Raw genomic sequence first — 23,140 nt, forward strand, 5'->3', positions numbered from 1 at the left:
ATTATCCACTTTAATTCGTCCTTGCTGAGCCCTGCCTTAAAGTTCCTCCCCTCCATGCCCCCTGAATCTTAGCATATATAGAGAAAGCGAGAGACGCTGGCAACAACAGGATTTATGATCAAGTGGTCAAGAATCCCCTCTTGCTGATGTTATCCACTTTAATTCCTCCTTACGCCTACCCTAAGAGTAAAGCTCCTTCTCCCACACCCCCCTTAATCCTAGCACATACAGAGAGAGGTAGATGGTGGCAATGCCAGTCTATATCACCAAGTGGTGAAATATTTCCTCCTGGAGGAAATATCCACTTTAATTCCTCCTTACTAAGCCTTATCTCCTCTTCCTGGTACATACATGCCACATAGAATTATAAAAAGTAGCAATTAAGTTGTTTAAAGGAAGTTTAAAACAGAGAAATTTCTTACCAATGAGAGCTCCTAAAGCGAAAGGAGTGACTCGCTTGACCATAATACTGTTTGTAGGTCGATTTCCTTCAAATACTTTATGGGGCAAGATCTTCTCAACTGCTTCCTTGGCGAGCCCACTTTTTTCTAGCTCCGCTCTGGCAACGACAGCCGTCTTACCCTTCATCAGCGCTTCAGTTTGCGCAAGGAAGTTAGCAAGCAAGAGCTTTAATAGAAGAAATACAAGAATCATTTCAGGAAATAAATTCTTATGGACGGCACCCAGGGCGTCCACAAATATAGTAAACCATTTTCATCACTTGACTTTATTGCAGCCGATTTTTTTTTATTTATTTAATTTTTTCTAGAAAGCAAGCAAAGTTTAGCCAATAGCAGAAGGCTCCTAAGAAATTTCAAATATTTTATTTTATTGATTTATTTTAATTTAATTTTTTAATATTGTAATTAATTTTATATTTTTTTTCTATTTTTTTTTCAAGAAAGTACGCAAAGTCCAGCCAATATCAGAAGACTTCTAAGAAATTTCAAACATTTTATTTTATTGATTTATTTGAATTTATTTTTTTAATATTGTAATTAATTTTATATTTTTTTCTATTTTTTTTAAGAAAGTAAGCAAAGTTTAGTCAATAGCAAAATACTTCTAAGAAATTTCAAATGGGACACTAAAAACTAATAGATATATAGCCTTGAAGCTGAACAATAACTCATGTACTATATATAATACACATATATAATAGTACACGTTGGTCTAAATCTTTCGCTTGGTGAAAGAAGTAAGGTAAGATTAAAAAAAAAACTTTTAAGCCCGTTTCAAACCAAAAAAAGATTTTAAAAAATACTAGCTTATTAAAAGAAATAAAAATGGTTGGGAGATTTGGAGAATGGTTTAGTACACATTTCTGAAATAAAACACATTATATGTAATGCAATTATATTGTCTACATATATAATAGTGACTACTAGTCTAGATATTCTGCTGGTAAAAAGTTAAGGTCAGACTAAATATGCTTCTGATCTAAGCCTTTTGAACCTCCTTAATACCAAAAAACAGAAATCTCAAAAAGACGAACTTATTAGAAAGAAAAAATGGTTAGGAAGATATGTTTTCTCAGATCCACGTTCTGATGCATATCTGATTCTATTTGTAAGATTTCTTTAGATAAAGCTATCTAGACCCAGCACCAGCATTTTTGACCCCCTGAAAATTTTATGATTTTCACTATGATTTCTTTTCCTTCGCTACTTTGCAATATATCTTTCGTTTGCCATTGGACGAATATGCCCCAATACTCCATTGAAGAAACTTTGTTTAACCTGCCCAAGTCTACCCTATTTTTAGATGATCATTCTGATCCATGTTTGATTCATTTGCTAAAACAATTGATGTAAAGTCAACAAGATAAAATTCCTGTATGAGCGGAAAAGCTTAGTGGTATGAAACCTTGTGGAGACTTTATTTAGACTTATTAAATTTGTATTCAACTTTAGATTTTTCAAAGTAAATTTCAGCTTATTTTCAACCCCCAACCCATCTCCCTGGATATAGCCTTTGGTGGAAGAGATAAGGTTAAATTTTAAAAAAACCTTTTGATTTTAATCTTTTAAACCCGTTTCATATCAAAACAGACTTAAAAAGCGACTAACTTATTAAAAGGAATAAAAATAATTGGGAGATTTTAAGAATGTTTTATTACACATTTCCGAAATAAAATACTTTATGTCACATAATTATTTTGTCTACATATATAATAGCGACCATTAATCTAGATCTTCCGCTGGTAAAAATTTAGACTTTAAAAAGCTTCTGATCTAAGTCTTTTAAACCCCTTCAATACAAAAAAAATGAAACAAAAAAAGAATAAACTTGTTAAAAGAAAAAAACATTTTCTCAGATCCATGTCTGTTTCATTCAAGATATTTAAAAAAAAAAATGATGTAAAGTCAACAAGATGAAATTCCTATATTAGCGGAAAAACTTAGTGGTATGAAACCATGTGGGTAATTCATTAAACTTAATGAAACTTTGATTACAAACTTTAATGATTTAAACTTTATAGACTTTTATTAACTTTAGCCTCACATTAGCAGTCGTTAATCTTAAGCGTAGTTAACCCATCTGTGTTATCAATTGCATAATCGTTATGAGGAAATTGAAAGACTGGTAGAAGGATTAAGCAAAACAGCCCATTTTCCCCTGAACAGATTTTGACATTCAGATTAAATCTTTCAGTTGTTATTTAAGAGTAAGAATTGACAAGATATTATTTTTCATTTTCAGCTTAAAAATAGGGTAGACTTGGGCAGGTTAAACAAAGTTTCTTCAATGGGTATTGGGGTATATTCGTCCAATGGCAAACGAAAGACATATTGCAAAGTAGCGAAGGAAAAGAAATCATAGTGAAAATCATTAAATTTTCAGGGGGTCAAAAAATGCTGGGTCTCAAGGCCGTACCCAGAGGGGGAGTTAGGGGGTTGAACCCCCTCCCCCAAAATGTTTGTCTGGCTCGTAAAAACGTAACAAAAATGGATACAAGCAAAATTTGCATGCGTTTTTTTTTTTTTTTATTTACCCCCCCCCCCCCCCCGAATTTTTTTTTTTAGTAAAACCCCCTTCGAAAAAAATTCCAGGGTACGGCCTTGCTGGGTCTAGATAGGTTTATCTAAAGAAATCTTACAAATAGAATTCATATCCTACAAAAGAAATTAGCTCTCGTCAGCGGGGAATCCCTCAAATTAAATCCATAGAAAGCAGATTAAAAGTAGGTTATAATCTAGAAAATATTAATATTTGTGTCAGATATTTTCCAAAGTATCAAGCATTTCATCCATGTATTGAAAAGCAAGCCAAAGAGCATGAAGGGCAGCGGGGTAGCCAACGGTCTACCATACCCAAGTTTAAGGAGAGTTTTGTCCTCATGGAATAATTTTGGCTCGGTTGTACTTACCATACATACACCCCTGCTCTGACCTGAGTGCCTACTATGACCATCAGAGAAAGTTTTATACTATATAAAGGGTTAGTATTAACCACTGGAAAGGACTTCCAATTGCGATATTTTTTTTAAAATAAATACCAAAACTTATTTGCTAAGCTGTTCTCAAAGGAAGGATCAGCAGGGTACTTTGATTCTTGTCATTTAAATTATATAAATTAATTGTTATTAATTATTATGAATGTTATAAAAGTTATTAAAAGGTATTATTATAAAAGTTATTAATAATAATAAATTAATTGTTTAATAAATAAATTAACAATTAATTAAATTAACTGTTATTTAAATTATTCTCCCTATGAGAATAATACAGCTTAGCCGACGGTTTTTTCCAATTATTCCAGCAGCATGAAAATGTAAGGTTAAGCGTAGCAGCGAAGATACATATAATTTTTTATGTTATCATGTATATTATTTTTATATTAATATGTATACTATATTTTAGATATAGATTATTGGATAGATAAATACTACTTTTATTATTATTTTCTAAATTCATGCAAACCTTTTTATGCCCTTGAATTTACTTTCTCTGTTTAGCTAACACCATGATTTTACAATATTCCTAATAATTTCTTTTACTTAATATACAACCCACTTGTTTCAGCATTTCCCCCCACATAACTATCATTTTGTAAATGCAAAGATACCTTTTAACGATCTAATTTCCAACATGCATTTATGAATACCACATTCAAATGTATATTTTTGACAAAATATTACGCCTTGGTGTAACATAAAACTTCCTCTGACAATCCTGGTAGGGGCTCAGGTTGGAGTAGGGGTGTACGTATCGCAAGTACAAACGAGCGAAAATTATATCGTTTTTGGTTTACTCTTAGCTTTTTTTTTAACTTTTACGTTTTTTTTTTTTACTTTTACCTTTTTTTACGTTTATGTTTTACTTTTTTTACGTTTTTGTTTACTCTTACCTATGTACAAAGCTACGAGTGGCAAAAATTAATTCTCATTTTCAACTCACCTTGTGATGGACATGCCCTTGGATTGGGTTGTGCGTTTCAGCAGGTGCGATAAAATCACATGGAATAAGTCGTGTCCCTTGATGAATTAGCTGAAAAAATGCGTGTTGACCATTCGTTCCTGGCTCTCCCCAAACTATTGGACCAGTTTTATAATCAACACGACGACCACTTCGGGTTACATACCTAAAATAGTGGGACATAGTAATACATAATTCCTAACGTTGCGTTCAGGCATATATGCAAATTTAGTACCTTCAAACCAAGGCCTTTATGGAAAAAGTGACTATAAGGTCAGTAAGAGCCCACCCAGTTCAAAATAGGTACCTCGAGAAATCCTGGAGAAGCTAAACAGGAAGGGTGTGCGAAAGCAGAGAAAGATTGACCCTACCCCCCCCCCCCATTTTAAATCCTAGCTTCCAAGATATTGTCTAAATATATGTCATTTCACGCCACATACGTATTATCGTACGTAAACATCCAATGAAATAAGAGATACAGTTTTTGAAGCTGCGTCGGATGGTCGCCTAGTTCCAGTTTCAAAGCATAAAATTATTATTTTTAGTTATTTATTTATAGTATTTATTTGTTTGAAAATTATTTTTTTATTTCCCTCCAAATATAAGAACATACACATATCAGATAAAAATTGCGAAGATTGCGATACATCAGAAAAGATTGCGATATACATATGTCAGATAAAAAGGCGAGATAAAAGGCGTTTTTTACCGACTAAGGCTGATCTTCCATATATACTTCCATATATATAAAATATTCCATATTATACGCTATATACGTCCATCGGCCTACCTATTCAAATAAAAAAAATAGCCCAGTAGCTCAAATTTTTCCTATCAACTTGCTAGAAACTTTGGGAGAAGAGAGGGGTGTCCCATAATGTTTACTTGATAGAAGCAAGTACGAATAGAATTCTTCATCTCTCTCTCTCTTGTAAAATTTCACAAGTTTTATAATCACTTCCTTGATTCCGTATGTTGTTGTTTTTTAAATTAACCTCTTCGACAAATTTGACCTCTTCCCTCATCGCCGAATAAAGGTAATATCTAGGTAACTGAATGAAAAAAAGGACATAAAAAAAACTCAAAAAGGAAATTGACTGAAAAAAAGAAAGTAAATTGAATATTTCTTATTTAACAACATTTTTTTTTTTTTGAAGATATAGCAAAACAGTGCAAACATTTATTTGAAAAAACTTAATTTGACTACGTAAACATTCTAGCTATTCAAAGCGTTATTTCATGAAATGACCCGTGATTTTATGAAAAACTTGATAACATTTTTGAAAGATTGAAAAGCAGATGTCACAAAAATGATATGTAATTTACAACAAATGAAAATCATATGACCAACACGTAAAACCTATTAATTTCTCTGCTGTTGTTTTACGATGAAAAGTTCTTCGTGGTTGTTTAAAGGTTGTCGAGACGGTCAATCATTTCGATCAAAAGCTTCCTTCAATCGATTGACAAGCATGATAGACCGTCTAGGAGCCTGTTTGACAATTGAGTCAAGCCTTGACGGTGATTGATAGAAATATTGAAAGACTAAAGTGCTTGACGAGGGTGATTGAACGTCTAGATTAGATTTCTTCAAATATTGCCTTAATCACGCGCCAACAACAATGGAAGACACAACGAAGTAAGCAAAAATAAGGAGCGCGAGTTTATCTGTTTATTAGGAGTTATACCGGGATCACCCTGAAGTATGAAAAGTTATTACAACAGAAATAAGAAAAGTGTGGTATTTGATGGGATATTACGGGCGGTAAAGACATTGAAAACAAATTACACAGTGTCCGAACTAAAAAAGAAAATTAATGTTTTAAGAACAAATTTCAACCACGTGTACAAGGCGATCGAGCAGAAAAAGAAGTTGTAAGCCAGCGACGTTTCCTATTTTCTTTTTATTTTCCAATCAGCATTAGCCAAATCAGTCAAATGCCAAATCAGTATTAGACTGATTTTGGCATTTCCCTCCCTCAGCATCATCTTGCCCCCCCACACCCCCCCCCCATTTAAAGAACACTCCCAACTTGACTTATTCTCAGATCACCAGGAAACCTTTCTCCCTTCCCTTGCACTTTATCCCCCCTGGCTACCCTACCAGTATGACTCTGGTTTAAGAGTAAGCAGGCAGAACGATCCTCTTGTAACACCTCCATGCAGAGTTTCTAAAACTTCAAATAGTTACCGCTGTTTAGAGTCTCTACTAGTACCCGCTCAATTAAATGCAATTGTATTTGAAAAAGATGGATTTGATCCCCCTGTCCCTTGTTCTCACTATCCAACTTTAGACCCCGTCAAGAATTCCACTAGAACCCCTGACCCCATCTGTAAAATAAAAAAAGGAAAGTGTAAAAACGGTACCTTCACAAGTCGCTTTCGATTTCCCACACTTTTGTTGAGCAACGCTGAAAGCCTTAACTTTGAAAAACTTAATGAATTAGACACCCTTTCTAAAATATATAGATTAGATTTAATCGCTATTACTGAAGGTCAAGCTCAAAATTTGCACATGTTAAAGATTAAAAATTTTTCTCAGTTTATTAAAATCAGACCAGAAAACCACCCTCTAGGCAAAAAAGGTGGTAGAATTCTGTTCTTTATCCGTAAAGACTTGAGCCCAAATGAAATCCCAATTCTGTGTCTTACTCCATTTGATGAAGTTATGTGGGTGTGTGTTCGACCTAAAGTCTTGCCGCGTCCTTTTAATTTAATTGTCCTTTGTTGTTTTTATTACTCCTCTAATCAGAGATCCGCCGACAAAATAAATTTTATCGAAAAATTACATGCAAGTGCTGACTTCGTACTATCAAAATACCCAAATGCAGGAATTTTCCTGATGGGTGACGCAAACGATACAAGACTTGATTCTACATGTAACGCTTTTAATTTAAAACTACGGCGTTCCCGGCAGGCAACGCGACTTCGAATATGGCGGCGAAGTCGAAAAATCTTTTTCACGCCATAAATCTAGGAAAACCTACTACAGTCATTAAACAGGCAAAATCTAGAATGAATGTGGGATGCTGGAATGTAAGACCCGTCAAACAAGAAACCACGCAAGCTTTTTTTGTCCATGAGATGGAGAAGTACAACATAGACGTACTTTGCATATCCGAGACCAGAATTTCCGGTTCTGGCTCCATAGTTATTACGGCTCCTGAAACGCTACATCAGTTCCATTTTTTATACTCCGGAGTAGAGGATGATTCGGGGACTCCACGGAGTTGGTTTCATCATGAACCAAAGAACCAGAAATGCTCTCCTAGAATGGGAACCAGTCTCTTGTAGACTTGCCAGAATCAGACTAAAAGGAAACCCCGCAAATGTGTCGATAATTTCTACCTATGCCCCCACCCGTGACGCTGCTGATACGACCAAGGATGATTTCTACGGCAAGCTCCAATAGCTGTCTTCTTCTTTTGCCGCTTGTGATTACTTGATTGTTGCTGGAGACCTCAACGCAAGAGTTGATCCGTCTGACCAAACCACAAGACAAGTCCTGGGAAAATTTGGACAAGGTCACAGATGCAAGAATGGACAAAGGTTGGTAAACTACGCCTTGATGAACCACCTTGTTGTCACCAATACCATATTTCAGCACGAACCTAGCCACCTTTTAACTTGGCATTCAAATGACGGTGTCACTAAGGCTCAAATAGACTTCATTCTCGTACGCCAGCGCTGGAGAAGCTCCGTACAGGACTCTCGCTCCTACAACGGCGCGGACTCAGGCTCGCAGTCTGGGTCTGACCACAGGCTTGTTGCTGCAAAAATTTTGCTACGTCTTGCAACTCGGAGAAAAAACAAGCCCAAGGCCAGATTCAACATTGGTAAGCTCCAAGACAAAGACGTTCGACAGGCCCTCATTTTGGAACTGACTAGCCGATTTGACGCTCTCAGTTCTAATGAAAATTCAACCCCCGAGAAGAGATGGGAGACCTTTAAAACAGTGATAACAGAGACTTCCGATAAGATCCTAGGCCGAGCAAAAATCAAACGACAGCACTGGATTACCGCTAGGGCCCTGTCAATAGTCGGTGAGCAAAGACAAAAGATGGGCGGCCCTAAAGAAGAAACAAAAGAGCTACGCAGACAGGTAAAACGCTCTGTTCGTCTGGACCGCCGCCAAATGTGGAAAGATGCTGCCGTGTCGTTAGAGAAAGCAGCACGCTCACATGATACCCGCAAGCTTTACCAGATCCTGAAAGAATCCGTTGGTAAGAAAGCTGCTGTCTCAGAAATAGTCAATGACAGATCGGGAAAAATCATCAGTTGTCAGAAGGAGCGATCAGCAAGATGGAAGGATCACTTTCAGATCCTCCTAAACCCATCCCCATCATCTGCTCCTGATGCTTTCCCACCTGCCGTCCCTAAAGAACTTTACGATGTCGATCTGGATACACCGACCAGAGCCGAAATACTAAAAGCGATCAAGACCCTGAAGAACCACAAAGCCCCAGGTGAAGACGGCCTCCCCCCGGAAGTGTACAAACAATGCCCTGAGGTCACTACTGAACAGCTCCATGGCATTCTCGAAGAAGTGTGGAGGACCAATTCTTTCCCAAAAGATTGGAAGACATCAGTCATTCTCCCTTTCTATAAGAAAGGAGATAAAACCGAGTGCAAAAATTACCGCGGAATAAGTCTTATAGACATTGCGGTCAAAATATTCGGGATCATACTCTTGAACCGCTTCAAAGGGGCAAGGGAGGAAAGAACCCGAGGAAATCAATCCGGCTTTCGGCCAGGTAGAGGCTGTACTGATAATATCTTCGTTTTTCGCCTCATTATCCAGCAGTTTGAAAGGTACAATCTACCCCTGATCTTAATGTTCCTGGACTTCATTGCCGCCTTCGACTCTGTCACTCGCCAGAAACTTTGGAAGATACTAGAGGATGAAGGAATGCCGCTGAAGTTTGTTGAACTGATGAAGGCATACTATGACGCGTAAGTGAGCCGAGTTCGAGTCTATGGCGAAGAAACTGAAGAATTCCTGGTTGAGTTCGGAGTAAAACAAGGGTGCGTCCTCTCTCCAACTCTGTTCAATTACTGCGTCAATTGGGTGCTTGAAAATGCACTGTCGTCCTATCCAGGAGTTCAGATCGGACAAAATCTTTCACTGACTGACTTCGATTATGCGGATGATGTTGGCCTCCTGACAGACCCCGTAGAATCTCAAAGCATGCTTGATAACGTGGTGGTCTGGGCAGACCTGATCGGCTTGAAAGTCAGCACAGAAAAAACAAAGTTCATGGCTATTAACCACGACACAGGACCATTCACACTAACTGTCAATCAAGTTCAGCTGGAAAAAGTCAACCGTTTCACATACCTAGGCTCCCAGATATGTACTGACGGATCTTCCGACGATGATATCCAACAGAGAATACAGAAAGCGCAGACGGTCTTTCCCTTCCTTCGGAAACCCTTATGGAATCGCCGCGAAGTCAGTGTCGGAACGAAAGTTTGAATCTACATGGCACTAGTCCGCACCGTTCTTCTTTACGGATGCGAAACATGGTCGTTAAAACTACAGCATGAGAATACACTGAAGGTGTTTGAGCATACCTGTCTGCGAAAAATTCTCAGAATACAGCTGCGTGACCGTATCTCCAACGCGGATCTACGTCAAATGTGCAATATTCAGAGAGATGTTGCGCTCACTATTAAAGAACGCTGTTTGAAATAGTTGGGCCATGTATTACGGAAGCCGCCAGAGTACCTGCCTCGCCAAATACTTCTAATCGAGCCTATTAGCTCCTGGAAGAGACGCCAAGGAGGACAGAGGAAGAACTGGTGGAACCTGGCCAAGTCAGACCTTGAACCTATCGGGGGTTTCAGAAAGTTCGGACACAGATGGTCAACTCAATGGCTCGCTTTTGCAGAGCAGCTGGCAGAAGATCGCTCAACATGGTCCAAGAAGGTCTCTAATATCATCGATGCCGGGCGAGGTGGAAACGACTGATTCCCACCACAAGTACAAGTAAGAAAAGGCAATACTACTCTTGATTTAATTTGCACTAATCTTTCGATGTTTTACAAACCCGTCTCCACTCTGCCCCCTCTAGTGGGTAGTTACCACTTTAGCCTTTTCCTATCTCCGCTGGCTAAAGTTAAACAGTCGTTTTCTATAAAAGAAAACGCTTATATAACTCACACAGAATCAGGACATTTAAAATTTTGCTACAGGATTAATAATGAAAAATTGTACACTGTGTTTAACAAAAAATAAGTTTACTACATGGCTTTCTCCCTCCAAAATTTATTGAGGAGTAATTATGAATTCCACTTCCCTGAGAAAAAATTTAAAACGTGTTCTACAGATAAGCCTTATGTTACTGAGTCTTTTAAAAAACTTCTAAGAAAAAAAATCAATTTTTTCAAAGCAGGTGTTATTACTGAGGCTAATAGTCTAAGGAAATTCCCAAAGAAAAAATTAAGAAAAGCAGCTTCTGATTATTATAATAATAAAGTCAAAGATCTTTATTCTAACAAGCCCAAGCAATGGTACAGAAAAATTAAAGAAATATGCGGAAAAAGTCCTTCCGAAATTGATTTTCATCTCCCTGAACCCCCTAATAAGACTGCCAACAATTTGAACTTGCTTCCATCGTGCAAAGTCTCCCCCCTTTCACTGGCTCAAGTCCAACTATTCCTCCCAATACTTCCTTCCCCTTTATTTCTCCCTCTGAAGTTATAAATAAGATTCTTAAGCTTAGAAAATCAAGTATATGTCCCTTGGACATCCCAGTTGACTTAATTAAAGCCTTTTCGGACAAAATTGCTGAGCCTTTATCACATATTTTCAACCACGTCGCAAAATTTGGTAAATTCCCAAGCTGTTGGAAAGAAGGTTTTATAACACCTGTCCCAAAAAAATGCACCAGTTTGACTTTTGCCAACATTCGCCACTTTACAGTCACATAAATTTTTTCGAAACTTTGTGAAGGTTTCCTCTGTGACTGGTTTCAAGTTAAAAATTGTCCACGTATTGACACCTGGCAGTTTGGTAACTTAAAGAAAACTTCCACCACCCATTACCTTGTGCACTTAATGCATACCATCGTAAGTAACCTTGATAAACCAAATGTCTGGTTGAACCTTGTCTTAGTTGACTTCCAAAAAGCTTTTGACCTGGTTGACCACACCACCCTAATTCGTTCACTACGTTAACTTTAAACTTGATCCTCTGTTAGTAAATATTGTTATATCGTTTCTTTCAAATAGATCTCAAGTTGTTAAATACAAAAATATTTTCTCTAACCCCCTCCCTATATATTGTGGAATCCCTCAAGGAGCCTTATTGGGACCACTTTTATTCCTAGTCATGATTAACGATAAGGACTTCCCCCAAAGGCGGAAATACGTGGATGACTTGTCGATCCTCGAAGTATGTCACAGGAATATTAAAAGTGACCCCCTTGAAATTCTAACCCACATTTCGGATGAAGCTAAGAACCTAAATATGAAAGTAAATTCCACTTATTTCAAATATAATGACGATAAATTTCTTGAAATCTACTCCCGCCTTCCTCAACCCTATCCCCCCAGATATTTCTGTGTCTTCCGTTAAATTACTTGGGGTTACAATTTCCTCTAATTTAAAGTGGGATATCCACGTGAAAGATATTGTCCATAGAGCTAATGCGTCCATGTCTCTCCTTAAGCTCTTGAATAAATTTAACGTCCCCTCATCCCATTCTTTAAGGATTTATACTTCCTTTGTCCGCCCGCATCTTGAATATGCTTGTCCAGTTTGGCATCTTGGCATCTCCCGTGATGAATCAGATAAAATTGAATCTATCCAAAAAAGAGCCCTAAGAATAATTTTTAAAGAAACTTTGGTACCATATTCACTCCTTCTAAAAAAGGCCAAGCAGGAAACTCTTGAGCACAGGAGAGGAACGCTGTGCCTCCGTTTTGCAAAAAATGCAATAATAAACCCTCACACGGAAAACCTTTTTTTTTTTTTTTTTTTTGCACTGGTGATACCCATGCTTGTGTCCATTTGGTTCTTCAGTTCCCTCCCCTTTTAATATAGTCTCTTTTAAACCTTTTTAGCACTATTTTTATCTCATTTTTTGGGGGGTTTTGTTTTAGTTTGTGCCTTTTTAACTTTCTTACATTTGACACTTTTTGTTTTTTAGACTAATGAATGGCTTTGCCTTTCTGATATTGTTGTTTTTGGCATTGTTTAGCCAGTTTTTTTAGTTGTTGTGCTATTTTTATGTTTTTTTTTTATTATATGACCCCGAAATGCGAATTCGGCCCTTCGGGGCTTGTGATAGTCATTTTTTGAAATAAATATCTTATCTTATCTACCCGTTTCTGAACTAAAACTAAAAATATGGCCGTGAACTAAAATTAAACTTGAAATTAGCTTTGGTCAAGATTGAAGGGGTGATTGAAGCATAGATCAATCGATTGACGAAAGCTTTTGATCAAAACGATCGACCGTTTCAGGCCTCCTTAAGAAAGAAAATTTGTCAAAAATGATTAAATACAGCACTCAGCAGTGTGCTGTATTATCTCCGAGTCATTAAAAGTGGTTTAAAGTACTCTCAGGGGAACAACCTAAAAATACAGAATTTGAGGAATGAAGGGGGGGGGCTGCAACAAGACCATATATTTGACTGTTTTCCAACTAATATTTGTTTTGTTTTTCTTTCTTTCTTTCTCGTTCTTCTATGCATCTTTTTTATTCTTCTATATTCCTTTTTTTCGTTCTTTCTCCCTATATTGTTTGTAATTGCATCAATGAACAAGCATATGGTTTTTTCCCCACATAGGCTATTATGTTTTTTTTCCTCTCTCCATAATGTGAATCATTTGTTTTATTAATAACAAGTAATGTTTTAGTTGACCAATTAACATATTTTAATTTTTCGGGAAATAAATTTATCATATTCCTATCTCGGTAAGATTTTGCTTATTTGCCCAAATGGATGATACAAAGAAATAAAAAAGAATGACGTACTTTCCATTGGATTCCATATCACCTTGCTGAAAATAAGCGGCAAACCGATGTAAGTACTGATCATATGGGAGCAAAGCGAGGGTCTCAGCACCGTAGAAGTTATTGTACCATATACCCAGCAAAGCCAAAATCACTGGAACCTATATAAGTTTTTTTTTAATATAAACTTGGGTAAATAATAATTGTCAATTTTAATATATATTATTAACAAAAAAAACTGAACATAAAAACATCCCCTCCAAATGCCACAGCATGATAATCAACATTATTAGCATTAACCTCAGAAGGGGTTTAAAAAACAAAACACAATTTCAACATCATGTACCCTGCTACCACCAACTTAAGACTCCTTCCACCAACACCTTCCTTAACATACCTTAATCAAAATAAAACACTAAATTTCATGATTTACAACCAATTTAATCAACCAATTATGCATTTTTTTAAATTAATTATTAAAATCATATTTGGCAACGATTTATTCTTCAACAGCCTTTTAAATTCAGTTGATTCACTACTTTTAATCAAATTCCACAGTTTAGCGCCAAAAGACCATGCTTATTCGAGAGTAAAATGACAAAATTGTTCATATGATCATACACATAGTTTTTTTTTGTTTTTTTACCGAAACCCAGTGACATAAATTACCAATATATTACCAATACTTGGAAAGTCTTGGTAATATATATGTAACGAATTCCATAACTTAGTCCCTAATCACAATGTTTATGCCACAGTAAAATGACAAAATTCTTCATATGATCATACACATAAGTTTTTTTTTTAACCGAAACCCAGTGACATAAAATACCAATATATTACCAAGATTGGAAAGTCTTGGTAATATCTATAACGAATTCCATAACGTAGCCCCTAATCACCATGTTCATGCCACAGTAAAATGATAAAATTGTTCATTTGGTCATACAAATACGTTTTCTTTTTTTTACCAAAACCCAGGGACATAAATTACCAACATATTACCAAGACTTAGAAAGTCTTGGTAATATATTTAAAGAAGTCCATAACTTAGCCCCTAATCACAATGTTTATGCCAAAATAATGGCAAAATGGTTCATTTGATCATACGTATACATTTTTTTTTACTAAATCCCGGTGACATAAATTACCAATATATTAAGAAGACTTGGAAAGGCTTGGTAATCTATGCAACGAATTCCATAACTTAGACCCTAAACCATATTATAGCGCAGTAAAATGACAAAATTGCTCATTTAATGATATAAATATTTTTTTAAAACAAAACCCGGTAAAAAAAATTACCGTACAGTTGGGGTTTCCAAATATGGGGCCCCTATATGTGGAGTGAGACCAGCAGTTGTAAAACTGTTAAAACTCCCTAAAACTGTCAAAACCCCCCTTTGTTAAGGCCTTTTGGCCCCGGCTACCAGATAAACGTCCCTTGTCTTTTGTTTTTTTTTTTAGTTCGTTTAGTTTATCCCCACTCTTGAACTTATCCTCCCGCTGAACCCTAGGAATCACACTGTTACCGCTCCCACTGGATGCTACATTATGAACACGACATCCAGTCCCGCGCAGAGGCGATTGCACAAGGCCCTGCTTACCAGTAAGGTCGCCTCCTGGGGAAATGTTTTTTATTCTTGGCACTTTGGTTGGTAAATAAAAATTTGGAATGGAAATACCGGTTTAACCTAACCTCCACCAGAATAATCAACTTATAAAACTAATTCTAAATGTGTCAAATTAATTTCTTTTGTAATGTAACTTTCATTTCAAATTATTCTTGGTAAAACAAAACTTTTTTAAAAGAAAGAACTGCAAAAAGAATCAACCATTTTGAGGCACAATAAATTAATAAATTAATTAAATTAATAAATTAATAGACTAATACAACTTCGTGTTTATGTGCACCCCATTTTAAACTTTTGTATTGTCAGGCATCAGCTGTCTGATATTTTGAAAGATCTTATAGAACATGTCGCAGTAATTTTCGACAAAACTCGTTTAAATCATCTCTCTAGTACCACAGGGCAGATAAACCTGGCTATATAATCATATCTTTTTACAGTGGCGGATCCAGAGAGCGAGCCCCTCCCCCCCTAACGTAGTCTAAAGTAGTGTAATTTACTTAATTAACGCAAGTTCGCGTTAACTAAACTTGCTCCTAACACAGTTTATCAGATCAGCATATTTTGCCCCCCCCCCTAAAAAAAATCCTGGATCCGCCCCTGTCTTTTTATACCATGGATCTAAGCATTAGCTAGATTTAAGGGGGTGTCCACTTTTAACCACCTGGTGTTTATTCAGAGTCCTACGTGTGCCGCAGTTCATGCGCTTGGCAGATTTCTTGTGAAATGATGGTATAAATGATTTCCGAATGTGTGCGTTCCCTCAACCAGGTTGCAATACAGAGAATACGGACAAAAAAAAAAAAAAAACAAGCACTAAACATGAAACACCCACTGGACCTGGTTTTTCAAGTTTTGCTTGTCAATACAAAATTTTTCTTTGAAATAGCTGCAAAGAGAATGTACAATTTCTAGACATTGATAATTTAATAAATGTAGCTTTTCGTACACCGTTACAAATAAAGTTTTTGTTCCCACTTTTCAAATGTTATATGCACCCGACGATTAATACGTTTTTAAAGACGATTATACGTTGATTAATAAAAATAATACGTTGTTAAAAACGATTATACGTTGATTAATACGATGTTAAAGACGATTATACGTTAATTAATACGATTAATACGTTGTTAAAGACGATTATACGTTGATTAATACAATTAATACGTTGTTAAATACGATTATACGTTGATTAATGTGATGTTAAAGACGATTATACGTTGATTAATACGATTAATACGTTATTAAAGACGATTATACGTTGATTAATACGTGGTTAAAGACGATTATACGTTGATTAATACGATTAATACGTTGTTAAAGACGATTATACGTTGATTAATATGATGTTAAAGACGATTATACGTTAATTAATACGATGTTAAAGACGATTATACGTTAATTAATACGATTAATACGTTGTTAAAGACGATTATACGCTGGTTAATACGATTAATACGTTGTTAAAGACGATTATACGTTGATTAATACGTCTAATACGTTGTTAAAGACGATTATACGTTGATTAATACGATTAATACGTTGTTAAATACCATTATACTTTGATTAATAATATTAATACGGTGTTAAAAACTATTATACGTTGATTAATACGATTAATACGTTGTTAAAGACCATTATACGTTGATTAATACTATTAATACGTTGTTAAAAACGATTATACGTTGATTAATACGATGTTAAAGACGATTATACGTTAATTAATACGATTAATACGTTGTTAAAGACGATTATACGCTGGTTAATAAGGTTAATACGTTGTTAAAAACTATTATACGTTGATTAATTAGATTAATACGTTGTTCTCGTTTTCAGATATCAGCTTTCTGATAATTTAAAAAATGTTATGGGACAATCGTTTTTACCAGTACAGTGTACATATTCATACATAAGCATAAAAATAATTAAAAGTGAATTGCACTCTTACTATTATAATTTAATAAAATTATTAGTTATTTACCCTCTGATAGCTTATAGCATCATCTGGAACAGGCCTCCAGAACTTGTAGGAGGCTGGCGATCTTTTAGTATTTTTGAAAAGAATGTTAGAAAGTTCCTAGGTAATAATTCAATTAATAAATTAGTAAAAAATTCCTAATAAAAAAATTCAATATATTTAAAGTTTTTCGGATTTCCCAGGACTTGAAGTCTCTAGATTGGGTTCAGTGTTTATTTAACCTGGGGAATTAATGCGACACTATCCTGCTGAGATTATTTTCGGGGGATTTCTGAAGTAGGCGATTTGATTTTGAATTTTGGTTATATTTTCATACCTAATATATTAGTGGATTTAGAATATTGTATTTTTATAGAATTTTTCATCTCCCCAATTCTTTCCTGGCTATGGAGCCTTAGTGGAAGACTATATTAAAGTTGATTTTTTTTTTTACTTGTGAGCTTATTGTTATTAATTTGTTGTTTTACTATTATGGAAATACATATTCATCAAATTTGGATAAACTCTTCTTGTATGTTTTTTCAAGCAGTGCATTGCAAAATTACTGAATTTGGCGCTTACCTTAGCAGAAAATATGCACCAGATCATAAAGCCTCTTTTCTGATCATAAACATCTTATCTTAAACTATACATATTAATTAATTTATATTTATCAAGTTTAGATAAACTTCACTTACATTTTTTCCGAGAGATGCGGTGAACAAGTGCCTATCCACTCAAAAAGCGGTTCTAGGCGTTTACCTCCACAGAAAATACCCCCCCCCACCCCACCACCCGCGGAAAATAAGGTTTTCCAAATTTGAGGATTTTATTTGAGTTTGTTTTTGTTCCGTTTCGCTAAGGAAAGGGAAAAAGAGGAACTTACACACATAAATATCTTAAAAACTTGACAAAAAAACACAAATCCATTTTTGTTGAAAAGACTTCATATTAACTTCTACAATTTTTGGCAGTAGCAAGCGCCAAATTAGAAAAAAAGAAGAAAAAATGTAGGCAAAAATCATCAAATTAAGCTAAAAACTTATTGAACCAAAAATTCAGTTGAAAAAACTTGTTTTTTCTTTATTTAATTTCTGATCGTTATTAAATAATACCGGAAAATCCTGCCCCGCCCCCCCCTCCAGGAAAAATCCCTTCCCCATACGGAAAATTTCTCCATGGAAAGTTCTTTTCACGTAAAATACCCCCAGGGGATAAATTTCCCCCATACAATTCCATTCTAGCTGAAAATTCCACCCAGAAAATTTCTTGCGGATGAACTCGAGTAAAAAAGTTTCCTTAGCGCACTTTCATTTGAAAAAGACTACTTTCTGATTATTTTTAAAATCTCACCGGTAACCCCCTCTTCCGTGGAAAAGTTATCCAGCAAAATACCAGCAAAAGTTTATTTTCCAGCAAGTTTTTTTTTTAGGGGGGGGGGGCAAAAAGAAACTTTAATAAACTCATCAAAAATGTGAAATTGATATCCACCGTCCTTATGATTTCTGGAAACATTTCTTGTCTACGCTGTTATTATGAAAGTAAAGAGTAACATTAAACCCCAAAATCAGCAGAATTTATTCCGTACATGAGAGAACTGCGCCTTCCTCATCCATATCTCCACCTCATGATCGCAGAGACTTCAGAGTGTGCTCATTAGGTAAGAAACTGAGAGTTCTAGTCCTTTTTTTAAGTCCAAAGGGATTGAAGACCAACAAGGCACGTGGGGGTGGTATTTTCTGGGGGTGGGGGGTGTATTTTTTTAAGTAGGATTTTCCAAGCGGGGTTATTTTCCAGAGGAGTAAACGTCGGCCACCAGAAAAAGCGCCACCAAGGAGACGTTTAAATTTTCAAATCCAATATGAAGCGTAACAGAAAGACCAACTGCTGACCATAGAGAATAACCACCTTCAATCCAGTCCCAGAAGCCTATTCTATTCTATTCATATTAATTAATTTATATTTATCAAGTTTAGATAAACTTCACTTACATTTTTTTCCAGAGGCGCAGTGCAAAAGTGCCTATCCATATAAAAAGCACCGCCAAGGAGACGTTCAAAATTCTCAAATCCAATATGTAGCGCAACGGAAAGACCAATAGCTGACCAGAGAGAATAACGACCTCCAACCCAGTCCCAAAAGCCGAACATATTCTGTTCATCTATACCAAACTCCTTGACTTTAGCTACGTTTGTAGACAAGGCCACAAAATGCTTGGCAACATGGCTTGGCTGAAATTTAATATGTATAATTAGAATAAATTTCAGAGCGCTGAACTCCAAGTGAACGGTAGCACCTTGCTGAAATGACATTCTTCATTAGCATCAAATATGACGTATGCTCTTTTTTATGCTAGATTTAAACAATAGATACTTTTCAGATAATTATGATTAATTGTTTACATAGCCGCGATTTAACACAAAAAAGGGTCAATTTAAAAAGGAAAACTTAAGAAACTTAAAAAGTAAGTAAAAACTTGAAAACTTAAAAAGTACACACATAAATTTTAAAAGGGAAGATAACAAATTCAGCTAAAAATAAGGTAAATATATATGGCACTAAACAGCTTAAGAAAATGCAGCTTCCCTTTGAAGGTTTAGTTGTATTTGTGAGTGAAATTTTATGGATGAAAAGTGTGGCGAATTGAAATAACTAGTTTCACTTATTTACTTTCATAATTCAGCGTGACAACACTGACAAGAAAGTGATACTGCTCTAAAACTTCGTAATTTAAAAAAAAAATAAAAATCTTAGGAAATTGAGCTTTTCGGGTATAAATAGACCTCAGATGGATCCAGGGGCTGAAATATGTATTTTTGTGTCCTTAATACCTTTAACAGAAATTTGATAGTGATCGCGTGGTATCACTAAATGCGAAAAATATAAAATATAGCAATAATATATTAATAACGAAAAACTGGATAATTCTTGCATAATAATTGGATTAATGAAAAATACTTGTAACTTAAAAAGAAAGAGAATTCAGTGTTTCAAGAACATATACGTTTGAAGCTCCCACTTCTAATTAAGAGCTTATCTTCAATCACTATTATCTTGAAAAAAAAATTCCTGAAGTTTTTTTCAAATTTTTTTTTCGAATTCTAAAATAGTTATTTGAACGACTCCTGTCTTAAACCAATCGAGGAACAAAACGTCCCAAAACGAACCAATACGTCGTTCTTTTAGCTTAGTCAATATTACTTTCTTTGGGCTGATTTTTGATTTTTTCCAAGCAGGTGTACTTGAACATTTTTTGGGACTACCTTTTCCTGAACTTTAGAAAGAAAATTCTGAGCCATCAAAAAACAAAATTAACACTTTCTAGCAAGGCCGTATCCAGGGGGGGGGGTTACCCGGGTTGTTGCCCCCCCCCCCCGAAATTTTTGACCGAGTCGAAAATAAGTAAAACCTAGGTAAAAATCAGTAAAATTAGTCGAAAACTGAGTCAAAAATTAGTAAACCCCCCCCCCCAAAAAAAAGTCAAAAATTAGTAAACCCCCCCCTGAACAAAAATGCTGGATACGGCCCTGCTTTCTAGTGATGTATAGCTCATGAAATCTGAATATCTGTATCTCCAGCACATACATATGGCACCTAAATAAATATATATTCTAAACCATTGCATAAAAAAATATAATTTTTAAACTTAATTAATTGTTAAAGGCATAATGCAGACTCCGGTTCGTTTGACGTTTGGTTCGTTGACGTTGGTAATTCTCGCTTCACTTCGTTGGCAGTCAAGCTTCGGCAATTCTGTATTTTTGGAAAGCCCTTAAAGACACAAAAGTATGCCTAGTGGATGCGTCCCCGTTCACAAGGGGCGGACTGACGGTCTCCACGGTTGACCTTTAGACTAAGTCCACGGGAAGAATTTTTTTTGTTATCATTATTATTTGACTATATAATAATAGTCATTGAAGGAAAGTTTGAAAAAAGCTCTAACTAAAGGCTTATTTGGAATTACAAATCGAAAGGCTTGAATGAAAGCTTATAAATATTTTACGATCAGGCACATACAAAAGAGGGGCATTCAAAGGGCAGTATGCGACGAAACAAACAGATAAATCCAAATACAGACCATGATTTTAATTTTCCAGTCAAGAATGTTTTGATGAAATCGCTAAAGCTACTAGCAAATCCCTTGTTCAAGTTGACATTCCTTCACAAAAACAAGATTTGAAGGAAAGTCAGGTTAGTAACTTCATGTCCAGTAATTTCCTATTTTCGGTAATTCTAGTTTCAGACGAATGTTCATTAGACCAATATCTGCTTTTTCATATCAAATTAATTGCCATTTTCTAGGGACTCTTAACTCAGAAGAACAAATTAACTCTTCTATTGACCCGCTCCAAAAAAAAGGAAAAAATTTGGCGCACGCGTCTGTAAAATAATTCTTTAGACACCACACTAGTAAAACATTCATACGACAACAATTGATACATTGTACTACAACATTATACAAAAAAAAAACCACTGTTTATTTGTTGTTGTACAACAAATCATTGTTGTGTCTAAATCATGTCTAAACCATTGTTGTAAAACAACAAACAACAACAACAATGTCTATTGATACACTATACAACAACAAATCAACAAATAGACAACTTACGTCCTTTGCCTTTTCCAGAAACCAAGCTTTTGCAGAATTGGCATTGGTTAGAGTTTCTTGTGTTGTAAAGGTTTTTGACGCGATGATAAAAAGAGTAGATTCTGGGTTAACCTTAGCCAGTGTCATTGCCAAATGGGTGCCGTCAATATTTGAAACGAAATGGACCCGAGGGCCAACAGCAAATGCCTTAAGTGCTTCCGTGACCATTAAAGGACCCTAAAAAAGAAAAATATTCAAGAAATGTTATGCATCGAAGTATTGTTTTTCAAAATAAAATAAATGAATATAAATAATATATGCATTGAAGCATTCTTCCTCAAAAATATGGATCCTAAATTGAATCACTAAAATATATAGAAAAATGAAAGATTTGAGTCAATCAAATACTACTTCATAATTTCCCCTTTATGGCAATGACTTTTACTTATAGCAATGTACAAGAGTCATTTGATTTGCATAAGTACCACGTTAAGAAGATTCTACATCCTAAAATCATTTTGAGAGTTTCAGCGTCGGCTGGCAGTCTATGACAAATGCTCTCTGCACCACAGGGAACTTCCAAAGAGACTTTGTTAAAATTGACATGGGATCTTAGTTGTGCCAAACAGTTAGAAAAGTTAACGAGACGATAATTTAAAACAAAGAAAATGTCTATTTTCATCAGTATTAATTTTTAAAATAAATATGCATACATTCAATAGCATCAATATAAAAAAGGTAAAGGATATGGCACCAGACCCTTAGTCCAAACCTGCGGTGCTGATCTACGTTTCGAGGCCCTTCAGCCAGGAAGTGCAGTGGGGGGTTGGGACCAGCCATACTGTGCTTTTGCATACCCTTCCTACTTACCTTCCCCAGATTTTTTCAGGTACGTAGTTAGAGCTGGGTCGACTCCGACTGAGTTTACAGTCACACCACTGACTCCCGTCCCAAACCAAATAGGCTACGTTACCTTACCAGGAATCGTGCCGACCTTACCAGGTCGGTACGACCAAACGACCTTACCAGGAATCGTACCCCACTCCTCGGACAAAGAAGCAGTCAATATACATAGTTATTGACATTACGACATACTCCAAGAGATGTTAGATTTTATAATTCTAAAAACATTAATACAAATTGTGAAAATATGTAGTGCATTTCGTGATCCTGTTTGGCCGTCCCCACACCTTGCTGTTATTCCATTTGAGACTTGAGTAAAGAGTCTGCCTGAGCATGATACAATAATTACACTAAGTCTAGATACAGAAACCTTAACATAGATATATTCCAGTCAAGAATATGATTTAACGTTACCAAAGGTCTTAACTTGGGTTTCCCAATATTGACTTAAAAAGGAATTGTTTTTTTGTAGGCTAAGAAAGGATGTAAAGGAAATACGGATTTAATGGGATGTCAAGGCTTGACCTTGAAAGGTTTAAAGGGTCAAACTTCCGATAGATTAGGACATAGGAAGAGCGTGCGTAGCTGTTGGCCTCAGACGTATTGGTGCTACAGTGAGTAGCACCAGTAGTTAATAGTACCTGCAGCTTTCATAAATCAATACCCAAAAGATCCCAACTC

At 35.7% G+C, this 23,140-nt stretch overlaps 1 protein-coding gene across 1 annotated transcript in view; it reads right to left on the minus strand.

The window, feature by feature from the left end:
- Positions 1-23,140, minus strand: part of Pgi (glucose-6-phosphate isomerase) — a 40,373-nt gene that overhangs the window by 7,109 nt on the left and 10,124 nt on the right. The window contains exons 4-8 of the mRNA XM_089102743.1: positions 21,578-21,793; positions 18,960-19,199; positions 13,402-13,541; positions 4,401-4,584; positions 423-627 (exon numbers count right to left, since the gene is read on the minus strand). Of these exons, the coding sequence (XP_088958869.1) occupies positions 423-627; positions 4,401-4,584; positions 13,402-13,541; positions 18,960-19,199; positions 21,578-21,793 (985 nt within the window). The remainder of the gene's footprint in view (positions 1-422; positions 628-4,400; positions 4,585-13,401; positions 13,542-18,959; positions 19,200-21,577; positions 21,794-23,140) is intronic.

Source organism: Artemia sp. Qi Xiang Cuo, chromosome 16, assembly GCF_049724085.1.
Source record: "Artemia sp. Qi Xiang Cuo chromosome 16, ASM4972408v1, whole genome shotgun sequence".
NCBI classification, from domain to species: domain Eukaryota; kingdom Metazoa; phylum Arthropoda; class Branchiopoda; order Anostraca; family Artemiidae; genus Artemia; species Artemia sp. Qi Xiang Cuo.